At 39.9% G+C, this 12,778-nt stretch overlaps 1 protein-coding gene across 1 annotated transcript in view; it reads right to left on the minus strand.

The window, feature by feature from the left end:
* Positions 1–4,142: 4,142 nt before the first annotated feature.
* Positions 4,143–12,778, minus strand: part of LOC121525683 (collagen alpha-1(XXVI) chain) — a 40,431-nt gene continuing 31,795 nt past the window's right edge. The window contains exons 8-14 of the mRNA XM_041811794.1: positions 9,937–10,020; positions 8,304–8,356; positions 8,157–8,219; positions 7,695–7,730; positions 7,573–7,617; positions 7,410–7,494; positions 4,143–4,282 (exon numbers count right to left, since the gene is read on the minus strand). Coding sequence (XP_041667728.1) covers positions 4,143–4,282; positions 7,410–7,494; positions 7,573–7,617; positions 7,695–7,730; positions 8,157–8,219; positions 8,304–8,356; positions 9,937–10,020 — 506 coding nt within the window. The remainder of the gene's footprint in view (positions 4,283–7,409; positions 7,495–7,572; positions 7,618–7,694; positions 7,731–8,156; positions 8,220–8,303; positions 8,357–9,936; positions 10,021–12,778) is intronic.

Below are 12,778 nucleotides of genomic sequence, written 5' to 3' on the forward strand. Positions count from 1 at the left end.
CTAATTGCCAAGTCTGTGCAGTAAAAATGTCTGCCAGCAGCTGGTTAGCTTAGCTTAGCATGAAAAAACTGAAGACAAAGGGAAACGGCTAGCCCAGCTTTGTTAAAACTTAATATAACCCACCTACCAGCACCTCTTAAAGCATCTTTTTTCTGTTTGCATCAGTTTTGGTGACCCCTGTTGACAAAGTACCCGCTAATGCCATCCTGAACATCAAACAGCTGACTGTATCACTCAGTGTGTGACTCCACTATGCTAAGTGGCGATATGCCTCCTCAAGGCGGCCCATAAAGAGGAAAGCATTCTGGGAACCAGTTTCATAACCTTTTAATTTCAAACGTAAATACCTCCTTTTACTTTGAAGCAGCAAAAGCACGGATACATTTATTTTTGTGTGTTTCAAAATGTTTTAAAGGTAGGTCACTTCCATGTGTTAGAACCTGTAACACATTTTTTCTATTTCCTCCAAAGCTGATCAGAGCTTTCTACTTTATTCATAAATAATGTCGGGTAGTTACTTTGATGAAACGACCACATTACAAACATGGCTAAGCAACATTTCATAAATAAACAGACATTAAGTTCAGAGGTCTTATGCGTAGGGTGGCCATTTCCACAGCACCAAAAAGGATGATCATGATGGTATCATGATACGGTGATTCTGAGATACTCTATTCATTGAAGGGCAATTTGATCCAGGACCGCTTCTGGCCAAAGTGAGGCCCTGAGCAGACTCTAATATGAGGACCCCCAACACCGCTGCCACTATCGCCTCAACATACTCACTGACAGTGTTGGGGGTAGTGCCTTACAAAGTAATCCGTTAGAGTACTCAGATTACTTTTTTGCTGTAACGAGTAACGCAACGCGTTAGTGTTACATTTCAAATAATCCTTTTATTAGTTACATTTTCATAAAAGTAATCTGTTACTGGAAGAAAAATCCCACATTTCCTCTCTCTTCCATGACTTCAAAAAGAGAGAAAGAAAAAAAAAGGAAGCTCCTTGAAGCATCTGCTCAGTTTGGCCTTCTTTCTTCCTGTAGTCACGTTGGCACATAGAGCGGTGTTAGCGGAAGGTAAACATTCTGTGCCATCACGCGCACGTTGTTGGCTCACCCCTGCGCCCCTCCCCCTCCCTCACTCACAGCAGCTCATCCTTTTTTCTTCTCTCTTCCTCTCTGTGGCCTTTTTTATAATTTTCTGCTTCAGTGTTGTCATCTCTTGTTAAATCCCCTTAAAATATACAGTTTTTATTTGTTTTCACCAGCGATCTGACTTTAAAACAGCTGATCTGTGCAAGGAAGTTTAACAACATCAAATAATTCCTGAGTTTTATCACAAGTTCACAAACTAAACAGTGGTAGGAGCTGACGTTTGACAAGAGAGATTGCAGAATAAGGGGGGGGGGGTCTAAGGGACAATCGTGATGATATTTTCTGTGCAGCAAGTATCAGGAGAAAAAGAGAGAGTTCATCATCACTTCATTGATCATGGATGGCACTGGTCTCCAAAATATATATTTACCATTAATTTACCAATGGATGACACTACCTTGATCATATTTAACATACAAACACTGGACTGATGTTCAAGAAAAAGAGCAATAGACAATATGTTACGTTCAGGTGCAATTCCAAAAGGAGGACAAATAAGCGTCAAGCTTGGCTGCCCCGGATGCCAGACAAGGCAAGTTCTGGACTGTCCGGCCGAAAGCCGGACACATGGCCACCTTACTTATGAGGGATTCAAGTATAGAAGTATTGCTTTAGCTTTATAAGCTTTAGCTAAAGCTAACACAGATAAGCTAGCTACTTAATTAATGTTAATATGTAAGCAAATGTGGATATGTTAGCTTTACCTTTAGCAAACATAGCTAAAGCTTACGTAGCTACATGGGTAATCTATGTTAGCCTAGCCACATTTGCGCACAGCTCAAGTAACTAAAGCTAAATTTGCTGCCTTGGCTTATGTATAAATGTCAATTATGTAGCCTGCTTAGCTATGTTAGCTAAAGCTAATGAAGCTAAAGTAAGCTACTATTCATGTAACTACTTCTAAAACAGGTCTATGTATAACTAAACCTCAGATTAGACCTCTGAACTTTTTCTGTTTTATTCGTGAAATATTTTGCAGTCTGTAATGTTTTCAATGTGGTAATTTCAAAAATGCAACTGCCAGACCTTGTTTATGAAAAACAGTTACATTAAAAAAAATCGAATCTAAAATGTTGTACTCGCATATTACAGCACTTTCATTTGGAAAGAGATGGTGCTCAGATGTACAGTCTGTGAGAGTGGCTGTAAGAGATGTACGGTCTGCAGCCAGACTAGCCTAGTGCTAATAGTACTGGTCTGAAATGAAAGCATTCATATTAATAGTGTAAATATCATTGAAATACTTCTAAAGAGGGCCTATTTGCTGGCGATTAAGGAGCCCAGGCATTCTGTAGTTGGGCCTGTGTCTTCTTTTAGTTACCTTGGGCCTTCTTATTGTTGATCTTGCTAACAAGTTGCAGGCAGCTGATTGTTCTAAGTCAGTGAAAACATAAACTTTACAGCTGCTTACATTTCCTATAAAAACAGACTTTCTGCTCGACTTCTGGTACAAATAAGATGAGCTCTATGTCTCATCAGGACAGACAACAGTGCAACTCCTGCTGCACTTAAAATTATAGCATAGATCAGTGACATGCTAAGATGTACCAGAAACTCACAAAGACTTTAAGCTTACTGACTGAGAAGAGGTTTCATGTGTGTTTCATTGATGAAAACTAGAAACAGAGACAAATATATCTCATTGGGGTGAAATAACAATGAAGTCTGCACTTTTTTGCTGGTAATGACATGGATTGAAACTGATACTGCTGCCTCTACGTGACCTAAAAAAGCAACAGACCATTGTTAACAAAGCACATTTATTGTGTGAAATTCCTGCTTGGGGGTAGGTGTCCGAGAGTTCATCTACAGCATGCTGCACTCAAAACTTTTTTTTCATGTTTGTGACAGAGATTCTCATTGAGTAATATTTTTGACTGAGAAATGAAAGTTGGGTGACTCTTTTTTTTCCAAATTAAAAACATCACTACTTATACATCCTAGGGGACAAACTCAGCTAAATGAGGTACAAGTGTACAACAAGTGTTGCCAAAGTTGGCATTGACCGAAACTTCCTCTCAGAAGCTTTATGCTACGTTGGCGAATCCATGAGGAGAAGAGCATTAATTCACGTTGTGCTCCCTTTGGTTTGAAGTGTTCAAATAAGGGGGCAGTTTTAAAGACCATTGCCCAGAAGTCACTTTACCTTGACTTTAGTTTTTTGGGTACACAATGCAGAGGATTTACTTTTATATTTAGTATCTAATCATAGAAGTGGTTCTAATTGTCTTCCCATAAAAGATGAAATAAAATAAGCACAAAATGCCAAATTATTCCTGCACAGATGAACCTTACAATTGAGAAAAAATGAGATAAAGCAGGCTTCATACTCAGAGACCAAAAGGCCCTGAGCTGTATTGTACAATGATCGTATCTATTTGGAAACAAACCTCAGAGGCGGTTTTTGAAGGAGTCCATGTAATCCTGTTCAGTCTGTTGGAGGTACACTGGAGACAAGCAGCATTTGTAGTTTCCAGGCCAGAACTCAACAGCTTCAGCATCTTTTCTTTTTGCGATCCAGATGTGTACTCTCCAGATGTTATTCATTTCACCTCACTTTATTTTAAGCAGATATTCTTGGCAGCGTGTCTTGTTCACCTCAGTTTTAACAAGGCAGAGCAACCAGACAGTCAGAGAGAAGAAACACTAAGAAATATGATTTGACAGGTTAACAGGTTAAAGAAAGATGCCAAAAGCTTCATGACTCTTTATGAGACTATATTTCATAGTGCAACATTGTACAAGAGCTGTTGCTGAAGTTATGTAGGATCAACAGGTCAAAAAATCTTTCCATATGGATGAAATGCTCAACATCTCAAGCCTGCAAAGAGCATTGTTTTTACAGCTGTACTCATAAATGATAAACAACACAATAAAAGGCAAATAAATCCTTGTAATATAAGACACAAATACTGAAACTCCAGTCAAGCAAAATCTGCCACATCCATTACATTTATACACAGTGCATACAAAAATGGGCTATGCTCTCAGAGGGAAGCTCTTCTTTGTCTCTCCCCCAGTGCTGGAATTAGAGGAGGGGTCTGAACAGGCTGGAGGCGCTTGATCTTTAAAGCAGAGAATGACAGGGGGTCTAAGATGCTGCCAAATCCAGATCCTTCAGAGTTATCTGTGTTAAAACATTGAACAACAAAAAACAATCATCCAAAAATAATTTCAGTAAGAAATACTTTAAAGCTCCTGTGAGTGGTTTTTGAGTTCTTACGAGACAGAATGAAACGAGCACTGATGCCTCTGTGGGGTAGTTTGTACCTTGCATTAGCATCCCTTTAGGGCATTCAAATACCAAGTTAACTCCACTTTGTGCCTGCGTCTACATTATGCCTTAAAGAAACCTCTTCACCGACAGTCTGCCTCTTATGTAAATAACAGCTCATACATCATTTTTCTCCATGTAGGTATCCTTACATGATGTGTGCAGTGAAACTGCTGTCAATACAAATAAATAGGGGTGATTTAGCCATGAGCTACGAAGCAAGAGGTGCCTCTTTAACAGCTTTTCCCCCTCATTTTGTCATAAACTTGCTTTTCAAGGAAACAGTGGTATACTTTTTGGCAAACAAAGATTATAGGGAACTGGTTAGCTTGAAATGAAAACTCACCTCAGAACATTAAGTTATATGGGAGAGTTGTATTTTTTGCAAAAGAGCAGCTTCTAAGAGCTGTCTCAGCTGTCTGAGTGTTTCCTTTGTTTACAGTTTTGTTGTGGCTTAATATTAACCTTGCAACACCTCAGTCTGACATGTTTGTGCCCATTTTGAGTATGAATGGACCAATCAGCATCGTTTATGAAGAACAAGGCTGTTCAGCTTCACTGTGAGCCTGCAAACTAGGATGAAGGATGTGGCTTCAGCAAAAGTTTAATCAGCACTGAATAAAGTTTATTTATTAAAAGAAAAGAAATGTATATTTTTGCTCTTCTCTTGACTAGCTTTGGTGAGAGTTTGATTCACTAACTGGCTGATAGTAAATTGTGGTGACGGCTACCTGTAGAGATCGCACAGTGTAGTTTACTCCCCTGGGCTGTGCATGCCCACTATGCTACGTCTTGTCACTCTGATTGGCCTGTTATGAATGTGAAGGACAGACGATTTGTCCAATCTCCCTCTGAAATTTTTTTAAGGTTCTACTCTTCCCTCACAGACTATGGGCTGTCGCCCAGTAGGGGCGAGGCTGTCCATCACTATATATCAGTGATCATCAACTGGAGGCCCAGGGGCCACATCAGGCCCCCAACAGCTTCTCATCCTGCCCCGTATGATTATCAAATTCAGAAAGTTTGAGAGGTCAAAAACATGGCATGCATTTGTTTTGATTTTTTCTTGAAGTTTAAATAAAGCTTTCAACCTTCCTTAGCGGGCCAAAAGCACACTTAGGTTTGGTAAACGCATAAGTATGGTAAACGCATACTTATTAGTGGTATCTTGATTGAAGTTACAGTTTTTGGCATTAATTTTCCACATAAGGCTCTTTGAGAGTGCAATTTTCCCCCCAACTTTTACAGAGGATCTACTTCCTGTGTGTTTTTGGCCAATCAAACCCAGTAATGTATTAGCATCAAACTCAGTAATAGAAATCAAGAGGGCTTCAGAAATATGTAGCTAAAATATCTCAATCGCCCCCTTGTGGCTGGCCGCTGTATAGGTGATAGGGACTTTTTTTGTTGACAGTTTCCACTCTGCAGCATGTCCTCAACAAGCTAGTGGTAGCAGCAGTTGCTAACAGTAGTCAAGAGAAAGAAGATATTTGCTCCTTTCTTAGCTTTGTGGACATACTTCAGACAGAGACTACACCAAAGTGGGCCTCTTGCCTTATTTTGCCGACTATGTCTGCATTATTTGTAGGTTTAAAACTGTCTCATGACATCATTTATGGTTAAAAATCAATCTACTCTCATTTTAGTTGTAGTAGCGTGAGTGGTGTCTGATACAGGCTCTACAGATTAACAGATAGTGAAAGTCTGCTGCTTCGTGCCACCACTGATACACTGATTTAAGTCTTCCATCTCACGTTCAATTAATAATGAAAATATAAGCTGTCTGACCTCAACATATTTAAGTAGGACAGCTGCTTTCTTTGTATTCTTCTGTGTGTCTCTTTTTTTAATACTTGCTTTAATTTTTGTTTTTTTGTCACCTTGTTATGTTTGTTTTATAAGTTTTTGTTGCTTGTAAGTTTTTATGTTCTTTTTCGTATTTTTATGTCCACTGTGGTTTTATGTTTTAATTTAAATTTTTAGTTACTGTGCAGCTCTTTGGTGGACGTAATGTTCTTAAAATGTGCTATAACAATGAAGTAGATTGGAGTGGATATTATCCCCCCTCTCTGGTTTTGTTAGAAGGCCACTCATAATAACAGAGATCGGCCTTTTAAATAAAACTTTGTTCTAAGCATACCATTTATCAAAATCAAGATTGCAATAAATACAAAAAATAATGTAAATTCATCACTGTAACATCAAATGCCACAGATTTAATATAAGTGGAATAACATAATGTCTTACAAAACTACAGATGAACTACATGCCATATTACTAGGCCCCTATGTAAAGTATGAAGGGCTGATAATAGAGCAGAAATAACTGCTTTATGAAAATTAGGGGTTAGTTTAAGCAGCCAGCCTCAATGGACACTACAGGAACAGCAGTTTTTTGCTCTTCCTCATATGGATTCACATTTTAACAGCGGAGTTTGCTGCTTGTCTAACATTTAATTTTAGCCAAACAGAAACAGTTACGTTTTGAATTCTGCCTCCGTTGGCTAATCTCCCTCTGTAGCAGACAAAAGAAACAAAGCTGGACAATGATGAGACCTAGCAGAGGCTAACTTACCTTTAAATATGAGAAGCTCCAGATTCTTCCATAAACATTTTCATTAGTTATTATTTGGAGTGTTATCTCTTGAAATGTTTATCATTGAATTTTAAGGGTGGAGTACTGTGAGAAAGGGTGTATTTGCTTGGCTCTCAAGTTCAAACATCTCCCAGAATCACCTGGTCTTGAATATGTGATCTTTAGCATTGCTAGGTTGATTTTGCTAGTCTCTGTCAGAACAAGGCTTACTGTTTCCCCCTCTTTCCTGTCTTTGTGCTAAGCTATGCTGACTGTAGCCACTGGTTATTACATTTCTCAGTGCTATCAGTCCTTTCATGTAGAAAACTAATAAGCAAGTTTATCCAAATAACAAAGTATTCCTGTAACATCATCATTCTGAAGCCTGGCCAAAAATCCTCCTCACCGTGAACGCCGATCATGTGCTCCAGGATCAGAACTCTCTCAGCAAGGATCTTTAGGGCCTCCCTGAGCTGCTGCACGGCCTCACCCTGAAAAACATCATGCTTTTTCATTTTTAGGCATTTTTATCTGTGTCCTCAGGAGTGAAATGTACTCATGTGTCTCACCTCATTCAGGCCTTCTCCTGGCTCTCCTTTTGGCCCCGGTGCTCCCTGTAAAACAAGATTAAAATAATCTAGTCATCTCTGTGTTTTGTGTGTTTTATCCAGCACACAAACCTCATACGTACCGGTGGACCCTGCTGGCCTGTTGCACCTGGAGACCCCTGGTGGAGAGGGACCAGAGAGGAATAATTAAGGTCTTCTGCTCATACATACACTCTTTATCCCCCGTGTTAATCTGCCTCTTCACCAGACCTCCAATCCTAAAACATGCTAGTTTAGAATGGGATCAGGTTTAAAGACAGAGGCCCACCAGAGAGACGGATAAAAGCGAAGGACCCGACATGGTCGCCTGATTAGTGAGGCCCAGCCTCGGACGAGAGCGGAGAGAGAAAGAGAGGGATTAGTCACAGCTCTGAGTAGGTCTTTGAAGAAAAGCTTGTTCACCTTTAATGTGTTTAAGATTGCATGACGGCTAGGAACATTTACAAACCGTAGAACAGAAAGCGTTTTGATAGTTCATCAGAATCAAATATGTTCAGCCAGTGTGCTAATCCAATAACGAGGGCGTTTTTTTTAAGCAGCCTCACCTTTTCCCCTGGATCTCCTTTAGCCCCAGGATCCCCGGGCTTGCCTTGGAGACCTTCTTTACCCTATTATCAGAAAAAAGCCCAGAAGATTAGTCATTAATGAGCCAATTAAAACAATGATCAGTTTATTGATTAACAAACACTCACATTTAGTCCTGGTGGGCCTGCTATCCCTGCAAGTCCTTGCTGTCCAGGAGGGCCTGATGGGAATAACAAGCACACACAAAAGGGGTGAATGTTAAAATGTTTTTTTTTTTTTTTTAGACATTTGAGCAATATCAGAATTCATTCCACCTGTATGAAAACAGCTTAATTTAATTCAGAAATTAAACTGTCTTGTGAAAGGAATAGCCAGGATTTATCCAAATAAACACAAAATCAAACCATGTGGACCCCCACATTCTCTTTTCTACTAATTTACAATGAATTAAGTGTTTCATAATGTTACAAAACAACATGAGACATATTTTGGTACCTGTTTAAACTGGGTTTTCTTGGATAAAGCTAATGCAGTGAGTACATCTCCAAAATTCTAACTAATTAAAACAAATACAGTTTGACTTCAAAGTGCTGTTTCACCAGATTTATCTTTACCTTGAACCAGATTGATTTGATTAAAGTTTTGTGAGTTGTGCACTTGCAGGTACATCTAAAAAATTAAAACATCAAATAAAAAGTTCATTTTTCCTGTGATTTACTTCAAAAAGTTACATTTCCAGACATTCTATTTTGATCTAATACAAAGTGAAATATTTCAAGTCTTTTTGTGTTTTAATCTTAATGGTTATGGCTAAGAGCTCACTAAAAATCCATTATCTCAAATATTAGCTCTCTCACTCAGTACACACAACTGCAATCATGGTGAAGACTGCTGACTTGACTCTTGTCAGAAGGCAATCATTGACACCCTTTACAAGGAGGGTAAGCCACAGAAGGTCTTTGCTGAAAGGGCAGGCTGTTCTCAGAGTTCTGTATCAAAGCATATTCATGGAGAGTTGACTGGTAGAGACAAGTGTGGTAAGAAAAGGAGCACAAGCAACAGGGATGAGTTCAGCTTTCAGAGGATTGTCAAACAAAGCAGATGTAAGAACTTAGGTGAACTTAAAAAGGAGTGGACTGAGGCTGGAGTCAGTGGATCTAGAGCCACCACACAGACAGGTCCAGGAAATGGGTTTAAAGTGTTGTGTTCTTAGTGTCAACCAATCCTGAACCACAGATGTCATCAGCGTCTCACCTGGGCTAAGATGAAAAAGAACTGGACCGCTGATCAGCAGTCCAAAGTCCTATTTTCAGATTAAAGTACATTTTGTATTTCATATGAAATCAAGGTGCCAGAGTCTGGAGGAAGATCTGAGAGGCACAGACTCCAAGATGCTTGATGTCCAGTGTTTTCAGTTTCCACAGTCAGTGATGGCTTGAGGTCCATGTTATCTGCTGCTGTTGGCCCCCTGTGCTTTATGAAGTCCAGAGTCAACACTGTCAGTGTCTACCAGAAGATTTTAGAGCACTTTATGCTTTCATCTGCTGACAAGCTTTATGAAAACACTGATTTCCTTTTCCAGCAGGACTTGGCACCTGACCACCGTGTATTACTGTGTTTGATTGGCCAGCCAGCTCAACTGACCTGAACCCCATATTCGAGAATCTGTGCAGAAATGTCAAGAGGAAGAGGAAGACACCAGCCTCAACAATACAGACAAGCTGAAGGCTGCTATCATAAATGAAGTGCAATAAAGACATCATGCATGCAAACCTGAGGGGCCAACAGGACCTGCAGGACCAGGAGGACCAGAAGGACCAGGAGGACCAGGAGGTCCTGCTACAATCTCAGGAGTAGGAAGAATGGGACTGACGAGGAACTCTTCTGAAAAAAAAAAAAAAACAAAAACAATGAAAATGTCAGGTTAAGTAAGATAATGGATAATGAAGACAATGGGGACTGTGATGACAGCTAATTACAATCAAGATGTCAATCACATTCATGGATAAAATAGAAATTTAATGTGTAGGTGCCAAATCTTTAATACCAGCAAGATAGATTTTTTTTGTAGTATCTTATAACTTTTTCAAAGAATAAAACAAATATTGAAATATTTCCATTATTAGTGCTGAAAGATTAATGGAGTTTTGATTTGCCTCCCCACATTGACAAAAGCAAGAAAAGTGGGATCAAACCATTACTGTGCCATATATCCTGTTGTGGACTTCTTTTACCAAGGATTTTGTCATGTCTAATGAATTCCATGTAAACACATGCTCACTCCCTCTCTCACATTAAAACACCCTAAATCCAAGCTAAAAGCTTCACAGGCAGCAACCATTGTTTGATAGCTTGCAGCAGCTTATAGTAAAAGTAAACCAAACCCATAGCTACTGCCTTGCTCTCCTACAATGATGCTGATTGGTCCGTCCATTCTTAGACCTGGCACAAGCATTTCATATTGAAGCTTTCACAAGATGGATCTGCCTGATGACAGAAATGAGGTTCTAAGACACAATATATTTAATCTGAACCACTTATCCTGCTCAGTAGATAAGAGGTGTGGTACTGGTCACCAGTTAATTACAGGGCTGACGTAAAGAGATGGCCAACTCTTGCACACACACCTACGGGCAATTTAGAGTCACCAATTAACATAGGAAGTATTTCTTCTGAGGAAGCCAGAATACCTGTAGGGAACCCATGAATGCAAGGGGTGAACATGCAAACGCCACACAAAAATGCTCAATCCAATGTGGATTTGTACCAGAAACCTTTTTGCTGTGAGGTGTCAGTGTTAGCCACTGCTCAAACATGCAAAAACTCAATAAGGCCTGATAAGGATACAGTTTTTTGGAGATCAGTGAGATTTTTAAGATTTTAGAAGGAGGCAGTCAAAGCAAACACATGTTCTAGTTTACGCATGTGGTGAAATTAGGGGTAAATGAGCCATAAATAACATGAAAAGTGGTCACTTGGGTTGAGTCTGAGGTATTTGTCATCTTAACATTGAAATTTGAACCACCAGCTTGTTAAAAGGATTTTACGTATCCAAAGTAAACATTAGACGCGTAAAATGCCTTTAAAATAGTTTGCTGTATCCACACATTTCCACCATTGATGTCTCTAACAGCCTTAATCTCATGGGATTGTGATGCTTTTCAACAATGATGAAAAGTTAAGACATCAGTGGTCAGCAGTTGGCCTTCAGAGCTCCATCATCAGTCAACAGTAGGATTAGATCTGGTTTGATCAACAGGAGCAGCTGTAGGATCCCATTAATGGAGCTGTAAATGTTTAGACATGATCTCTGCCCACAGAAACACTCAGGAGGCGGAAGTCGTTCCTTGTTCTCAGCATGTAGGATGTTTTAAAATATGCTTGTAAGTTTAAATTTGTTTGCAACTGCGCCACACTTCCTCTCCACTTTAACATATGTTAGGAATCAGTCTTCCCCCGTGTTGAGACAGCACTGTTACACTATGGCTGCAGTCCACAGAGTGGCTCTAGAAGGACCAGATTTCCCTCTGGAACTAATTTTCTAATGTTACAGTCTCCTCCAGCCTGGCTGCCTCCCCGAGAAACTCCACATGAGTGGCAGACTATCTCCTCCCTCGTTCGTAGCCGGCCCAGATTTTGGCTCGGGGCCTCGGCCTGTTCCCCCCAAACGCAGACTGTTGTGCTGACAGCTAACAAATTAGGCCTGATTTACAGCCAGTTGGCCCCCCCTCAGCTTACATGGTCCCACAGACCCAAATCTACATAGTTCCAGACCCGCAGACACAGAAAGGCAGACGCAGCCAAAAAGCCTAATCAGAGCCAGCAGTCCTCATGAGGTAGTGATTATAGCGTGGACTTCTGCTGCCTCCCTGTGGTTAAAGTTGGATGTTAAAAATCACAGATGTTACTTTTGCACATGTTCATGTTCTCTGTTTATATGTTTAACACATATGGAGGTTTAAGAGTGAGACACAATGAAAAAAATAAATGACTATATGTACTTTTAACACTTTAAATCACACAAATTTTGGGGTTCTGATGACCCAATATGGTTAGGTTGCACTCCATGTACAGAGGCTGTAGACCTCCAAGTAAGCATCTGAGGTTCAAGTTCAACCTGCGCCTCCTTCTTTCAGTCCTTTCTTTCTTCGTGATTTCTTACTTTATCTGCTGCCCTATCTAAATGACGGCAAAAGCCTAAAAAAGAAAGAGGAAAACTGCCCAGATCTTTGCAAGGAGTGCACAAAGAACTTGAATGACAAATGTCTATTTGTCTAATAAATTCAGTTGTTTCAAACCACCTGGGCTAATTCATTAATGTTGTATTTGGCTCCATTGTTGTTGGTGCTGCCTAATGAGGTTACAGTAAACAGTGGCTCAGCAGCAGCTAAACACACGGAAACAATTAAAGTAAATGTAAGCCAGCCCTTTGCTGCACAGAAACAATACTCCATTACTAATTTAGCCTCACTTAAATCTAAAGACACATTTCTACTTTAAAATCTTGGCTGCAGCCTTTCTGTTGTCCTCATGCTTCCACCTGTGCCCCTTAAAACCATTTTCCAAACAAAAAAACCCAACCTAGCCAGAGTTCACATTCTGCCTGTCAAATTAACAGAAAAAAGAACAACGGGATAAACAT

This window comes from Cheilinus undulatus, linkage group 2 (assembly GCF_018320785.1).
Source record: "Cheilinus undulatus linkage group 2, ASM1832078v1, whole genome shotgun sequence".
In the NCBI taxonomy this organism is placed as follows: domain Eukaryota; kingdom Metazoa; phylum Chordata; class Actinopteri; order Labriformes; family Labridae; genus Cheilinus; species Cheilinus undulatus.